At 37.9% G+C, this 7,500-nt stretch overlaps 1 protein-coding gene across 2 annotated transcripts in view; it reads left to right on the top strand.

The window, feature by feature from the left end:
- The first annotated feature begins 6,441 nt into the window (after positions 1-6,441).
- The window catches only part of LOC113826390 (uncharacterized), a 2,888-nt gene continuing 1,829 nt past the window's right edge, over positions 6,442-7,500 (top strand). For both annotated transcript variants that reach the window (XM_027379274.2, XM_027379273.2), the window contains exons 1-2: positions 6,442-6,574; positions 7,478-7,500. The exon at positions 7,478-7,500 is cut by the window's right edge and continues 5 nt beyond it. In XM_027379274.2, coding sequence (XP_027235075.1) covers positions 6,573-6,574; positions 7,478-7,500 — 25 coding nt within the window. In that variant the 5' untranslated portion in view covers positions 6,442-6,572. The remainder of the gene's footprint in view (positions 6,575-7,477) is intronic.

Genomic DNA, 7,500 nt, shown 5'->3' with positions numbered 1-7,500 from the left:
AATGACATAAGGAAATTCTGAATGCAATAAAAGGCGACTTTTCAGATATACGAGCGAAACATTCTTTTACGAAGGACTAAGAAATGCGACTTTTCTGAAATGTCTGTGTCCAATTATGCCACCATATGTGAATATAAGAAAGTGCAAGAGGTGCGCACGGTAACCAACAGAAAATTTATTCAACAATCTAAGTTGGCATGACTGGGTATGCCCATCGAACACTGCCCGGGGGGACAGCTGGCGAGGTCTCCTCCCATTAACTCGCCCCCGGAAAACATTCTCCCTACCTCAATATGCACGACAAGATATAGCTGAAATAGTTCATGTTTTTTTACTACCTTACCTGTTATCGCTTTACTCAGCCAAGGGGGCAAGGCCCCACCTGGACCGCTCTTGCGCAATTTCAGCAACATATCTTAATTTTAGATAGTATTAAGAGGTACCATAATTCACCTTCCTGCTGCGGATACAAATTAGCAGCGGCAAGGAGGAAGCGATGTAGTCGTTGATTCGAGTCGTGGATGTCCTAAGAACATTGCCAGAGCCAGATAACCAACGACATAGTACTTCCTCCTACCGCAGTGCGGTACCTTCGCCGTCGCTCTCCGCCACTCACACTCGAGGGTGTTAGCGTGCGTCGCAGTGACGGGATCGACGAAATTGAGGGAATGGTTCCCGGTCAGGCGGTGAAATCCTCTACAAGGTCTTTTATGATTTCTAACAGCGTCTATGCATTTCTGGAGGACACCGGGAAAATTAATAAAAATAACGTCTTTCCCGGCGCACCGCACCGAAAAATCACTTTTCCTCAAACAGTCTGGCGTTGTATTTTTTTTTTTTTTTTTTTTTTTTTTTTAACCAATTATTGATTCGCCAGTTTCTATAATCGTGCCAGGGCCACCAATCTTCTTTAGCATCTTCTTCTGAAAAAATTAAAAAAAGGAAAAGAAATATGAAAAAAAGATTATTATGTTTATGCTAATGTATATATATATATATATATATATATATATATATATATATATGCACTGTACATATATAATACATATACATACACATATATATTCATATATTCATACAGTATATATATATATATATATACATATATATATATATATATATATATATATATATACATATATATGTTATAACATGAACCCATTTATAATCTAGTAAATTAAATGCATTCATTAAACATTCGTTGATGAGCTAGGTGGCTCCCGCAGCGGTAAGATGTTGGTCTAGCAATCTTGCGGACCTGCGTTCAATCCCACGCCCGGCCAGTGAGTGGCAACCTCGGCCATTCCTTGTACATATGGGGAGATTTGGGTAAAATAAAACAGACAGTATGTCACAGCAAAGAATATCCATTGTAACGAATGGAATTAAAACAATCTTATTTTTTAAAATCTTCTCTGACATCCCTATTTGTCTGTGGTATATTCACAGTGCCTGGAAGCGCCCAATGTCGATTCTGTTCGACGCTCTGCCCTTCTGTCCAGACAGGGTTTAGTGTAGTGTCCAGGGCAGGGCTGGGGGATGGCAGTCCTCCATTGCACTGCTACAGGGGCCATAACTCCTGCATTTGACTCTATGGTACCCAATTTTGTGTATATAATTCATATTTTACCTCGAACATTTCTTAGTACCTTTATGCTCTCCCAACTCTTGGGGCCAAGATTGAGGTATGTGGGAGGGAGTCTGAGGTAAATGGGTAACAGAAGCAGTGGTTCCAAACCTTTTTCTTTCTGTAGCCTCCCACCAATAAGTAAAAATTTACATGGGACCGTTTAGTGGTTGCCATCCTATGTGAGAGATAACTATATGTAGATACTGTAGGTGAGAGAAAATTTGGTTTGATTCGACGTCATAATTTTCATATTACTCCATGGCCACACAGAAAGTACCCTGTGGCCGCCATGTTGGGAACCCCTGGTATAGAAGTCTGCTAGTGATGGGCTTGGGGAAATGGGTGCTTCTCAATTTTGTGGATGACACTCTAGGGGGCGGATATCAGTAAAACTAATAACAAGATCAAATTTCTTTGATAATTAACTAAAAGGATAGAAAAATGCAAGTTATATATATATATATATATATATATATATATATAATAACAAAGATAATTGTTTTTCGGCTCTAGTCATCACAAGATCATGGTCGAAAATGATGCGTCTTATTAAAATCGAACTTCCTAGGACAGGCGTCGGCAACCTTTTGAGTATAGTGTGCCAGTTTATAATTACTACCTTCTTAACCTTGCATGCCAGTTTTTTCAGCACTGTATACCTAAGTGTATTTTCCTGCATATGCATAACATAAATGTAATACTTTTGTAGTATTTAGTATTCTTTGTATCAAAAAAGGTGTTTTATAATTTTAGATTTATACTCACCATATTAATATCTGGACACACTGAGCTTCAAACAACCCTCAGAGTGAACTGTTGTAAGCCTGCTGCAGTGAGGACTGAGGGTATGCTGCACGTATGAAAACATCTTGCTCACATTGGTATATAGATCCAAATGCTGATAGCAATGCCAAGGCTACTTTCTTCATGCAACTGAATTTATCAGACAGTGGTGTCCCGGAACTTAATATGGAGGCTGCATGATCATTTGAAGTAGATTCCAATATATTGAAGTAGATTTTAAAATTTAGCTGACCGTAATAATTCTCTCTCTCTCTCTCTCTCTCTCTCTCTCTCTCTCTCTCTCTCTCTCTCTCTCTCTCTCTCTCTCTCTCTCTCTCTCTCTCTCTCTCTCTCGTTTTATTTTGCTCTTTAACTTTTTTTTTTGTTTGTTCCTCTAACTCACATAGCGTGCCAAAAGCTCTCTACGTGCCAAGTCTGGCATTCGTGCCAAAGGTTGCCGACCTCTGTCCTAGGGACTGTTTATTGGCGTCGACACCATCGCAATAGTTGGCTTACCATATACACATCAAACGGATCGAGAACTACATTAGTATGGCATGTTATAATACTGCAATAAAGCAGTAAAAATTGCCAGTTACGCATGTTTTCGTTCTACGGAACCTATTGTTATAGGTATGAAATAGCGTTTACCTTGTTTCCGATATTACGTTCTGGCAAGAACAGTAGTTGTCAACAAGGAACAACGTCAACAAACCGTATCCAGGGGAACCAGAAATGTTAAAATGGGCCATGCCAATGATCTGGGCGTTATCATGATCCACACACCACACAGGATTATTCTTAGGAGCAATGGCATTCAACATTAATTATTAAGCTTACTAATATTTGGTAAGGAGTAAATTATTAGAATGCATGTATCTCTATTCTTGATAAGCGAATTAATGATTGTGAACCGTCCACTTTTATGAGAAAAATGAACGTTGTGCCATTTTCCTATTCGTATACCTAAGCTTAAGCTTTTTCAGTTCATCGTGAGGAAAGTCGATAAAGATATGCATCGTCAAAAGGGGACGGGGATGGGTTTGTAATTCCTGTCTTTCCTAAAATCAGAGGCGTAGGTCACTTAACACAGTACCACTAATCCCTATTTAAGTAGGAGGATTAAGGTCCGATTATTCGAAGGGCGACCCTCTTCCTTGAAGAGAAAAGACCTTCTCCAGACCCTCTTTGAAACAGAGGGACGAACTCCACGAGTCATCACCGCACATGACCACTGTATAATAATATGCCCTGACGAGACGCAAGCTGAGGTATTATTCTCTGATAATAATGTCACCATCCATGACACCACAATTAAAAGCCAAGCTAACCCAGGTACTCTGGGACAGAGAACTTGTGAAAGAAACACCAGAAAATATTCAAGAGGAAGTCAAGAGAAATAAACCTGGCACCAAAGGAGAGGACACTTTCCTTATGAAAAATCGCTGCATGACCAAATGCAGGGTAATTTTCTATATTACATTCTCCAAACCGACATCGACGATTATGGTATTACTGGATTCTTCTCAATGCCTGCAATGCAAATGTGTAGGTTTTATTGCGCGGAAACCGTTAGCGACAAACTTGGCCCCGATAGCAGGGGGACGCATGAGAGGTTCCAAGGAAAATGCGAGGTTAAATAACACTAATAATATAACACACGCGACATAAGGGTGATAATGCACATCATTATTCACTGTAGAGAGCTGCATCCCCTGTGACCCCCGCCGAGGAAACAAATAATAATCACGACAGGATGAAGCGCACATGAACTAAATGCGAAGCGGACACTGTACTATATAACCTAGGATTTGTAAGGTACTAACGTGATTGCTCGATGCTACTAAGGGCAGTGAGGGTTCTCAGCTGATGCTGAAGATGATGGAGGCGGCTGGTGGCGACCTCGCGTACAATGGCCGTCGCGTAGCACGCACACCCTCAACATTCGGCCATCGCGGTGTCTGTGGCGGCAGGTCTGTACCGCGACGGCGGTAGGCCCGTACCCTGCATGTTATGCACCCAGATCTCGTTTCCAGAAGACGGGACCGAAAGTCTATGTTTTTAAACAAAAGATGGCGATATAATGTCCAGTAACATAATGGGATAACTTCTGCCATCTTGTATCTAACCCTGATATACGTCTTGCTGGTGTATGTATATCATTCCACTCCAACATCTTACATAACCGCCACTCCCGAAGCCAGCGGCGACCCTTCGGGAGCTGCGCATTACCCGCCTAGGAGAGCGGGCCACCACCGCTCTAGCGGTCATCTGGATTATACTAAATCTTCTCAGTATACAATGCTACTATACCACGGGTTAGTATGCTGCTTCTGTGGGAATGTTCCAATACTTCGGTAATTTTCTAGTATACGTCCGCCATATGCAGACATCGACGATTTTGGTATCGTTGTGTAAAGCTGTATCCTGCCGTACATACGTGGTGGACACTGTCTTCCAAGGCGGGGGTTGGGGGCCGTAATTTTAACTGTATTTGTAAATGTATACTGTCAGTTTAGTGTATTATTAGTGTTATTCAACCCCGCCATTTCCCTGGAACTCTTCAAGCCCTCCCCTGCTATCGGGTCCAAGTTTGTTGCTAACGGAAGGTTTCCACGTAATAAAACCTACACATTTGCATTATAGAGAGTGAGAGAATTCCAACGATATCGGCAATGTCTGCTTAGTGTACGTAATATAGGAAATTACCAATGGAGTTCTCAGACCAAAAGATTGTATCCCTTCAACTTATTCATAAGCCCCAGGAAAATAGAACCTGAAAGATTCTCCAATATCACACAGTGTATGAACTATTACACATATGGACACTTCAGAAGCAACTGTCATGACGATGATGATGATGTGTGTGTATGTGTGTGTGTGTTTCTATTTCTATTTTTATTTCTATTTGTATTTTCATTTGTATTTTCATTCTTTTATTTGTAATTTTGTTCGTATTTTATCATTTTTATTAATTTATTTGTTTTTACTTTTATTCTTACTTTTACTTTCATTTTCATTTGTATGTGTATTTTCTTTCCATTTTCAATTTCATTTTCTATTTTTTATTTTGTTTTGTAGTCTGTTTTATTTTTATTTGATTAATTTTTCTATTTATTATTTTTCTATGACCTTGCAGATAGGCTCGTCTAGCAGATTCATCTATGGTTAAATTTAATTCAAAACTCCACGAAGTCCACATTTTGGGCCTAAACCTCGAAAAAAAAACATTAAGTGAAGATTTTGTCCATCAGTCGAAAAAAGGTACTGTGCTGCATCGGTAGCGTTCTCATCTAGCGATTTGCCGACCTGCGTTCGATCCCGCGCGCTGCCAGTGGATGGTAACTCCGGTCATTTCTTGCACACAGTGGGTGATTTAAAAGCCAATAAACGGACATGTCACAGCAAAGAACATTTGTGACAAATGGAATTAGAATATTTTGACATAGGTGATATAGATATATTTTTGTTGCTTTTTTTAACTTAAATTGACATGAACATTATTTTATGCATGTGCGTAAACTGTGGCGTATTCTCCCGAACTTTATCCTACCAGAACACTTGGCTTATTAGTTAGTTAATATCATCAGCTAAGTTCATTAGAGGCGAATACCTCGTGGGATTAGAAAATTAAACTTTTCAAATACTTTAAAATCTGTGAATAAATAATGTCCCTTATGCGAAAAATAAATAAGAAATATTTTAACTGTAGAGTTATTAGACATGGCAGGGTTGGGGCACCGATTGTTGTGAATTGCAAAACTATAGCTTGCTACTTGCTTATTACAATCTTTTCTTTATTACGCTAAACGACGAAGCAAATATGGTTTCCTGCTTAAAATCAATATTAAGCGTCATTTTAAAATCAACCGAAAAAAGAAAATTGTTCAGTATACGATTTTGTGTCCCACAAACACATCTTAATCACGCATTCACAAATGGTATAGTTATCCCTTCAACGATTTTCTTTGTCTATTATACATGTTTTTTTTTTTTTCGCAACACTTCACATTCGCAGTAACATCTGACAAACACTTGTACGCATCAGTTGTGGGAAATCCATTAGAGCGATCAGACTGAAAGTTTTGAGAGCTAGAGAAAGACACTTTTTCTGCTTCTTTCACTTTTAGAAGAGGACTATTTTTCTATTTCATATACAATGTAAGTAAAATTACAGAAAGCAAGTCGTGGACTCTCGGTGGATGTTTAGAAAGGTAGAAAGGTAGATAGATACTCGTATTTATATAAATAAATGGGTAGATTTGTAAAAAGACATTTAGATGAATAGATAGGTAGGTTTGCAAATATATATACGTATATACATATGGATAGATAGATAGGTTTGTAAAAAGATATACAGATAGATAGATACGTAGGTTTGTAGGTAAATATATAGATAAATAAATAAATATATATATATATGTATATATATATAAATATATATATATGTATATATATGTATATATACATATATATATATATGTATATATATATATATATATATATATATATATATATATATGTGTGTGTGTGTGTGTGTGTGTGTGTGTGTGTGTGTGTGTGTGTGTGTGTGTGTGTGTGTGTGTACATGCGCTTTGATTCGCGCGGGTAGAATTAGCAGAGAAGCAAATAATATAATTTTAACATTCTGCGTTTTAAATGGACAATAATGCCTCGTGTGTATAAGTTTATGTGCCAATTTATGTTTGTGTGTAATTTTGGTGTTATTGTGTTTTTTATATTTGTGTTTCTCTTACTATTATTATTGTTCTTTTTTTTTGTTTGCTTGTTTGTTACGATTAGTGCTGTTTCTGTTATGAATAATATCATCATTATCAGTATCATTTACCAATTTGCATCTGACAGGTGATATCATCTGTAAAAGACGTAATCATTATCTAAAAAAAATAAAAAGAAAAAAATAGAAAAAAAAAAACATTTATTAGCATACTTGTACATTACCATTTTTATAGTTGAATGCATTTATGTATAATATCGTCACTGCATATCCGCGTCACCACATGCATCGAGTGACAAAAAAATGACGTTTTCTTTTCTTTCCAGGGCGAACTTATTACCAGTGTTTT

The sequence above is a fragment of the Penaeus vannamei genome, chromosome 11 (genome assembly GCF_042767895.1).
Source record: "Penaeus vannamei isolate JL-2024 chromosome 11, ASM4276789v1, whole genome shotgun sequence".
NCBI classification, from domain to species: domain Eukaryota; kingdom Metazoa; phylum Arthropoda; class Malacostraca; order Decapoda; family Penaeidae; genus Penaeus; species Penaeus vannamei.
This window is presented reverse-complemented; position numbering and strand designations above follow the sequence as displayed.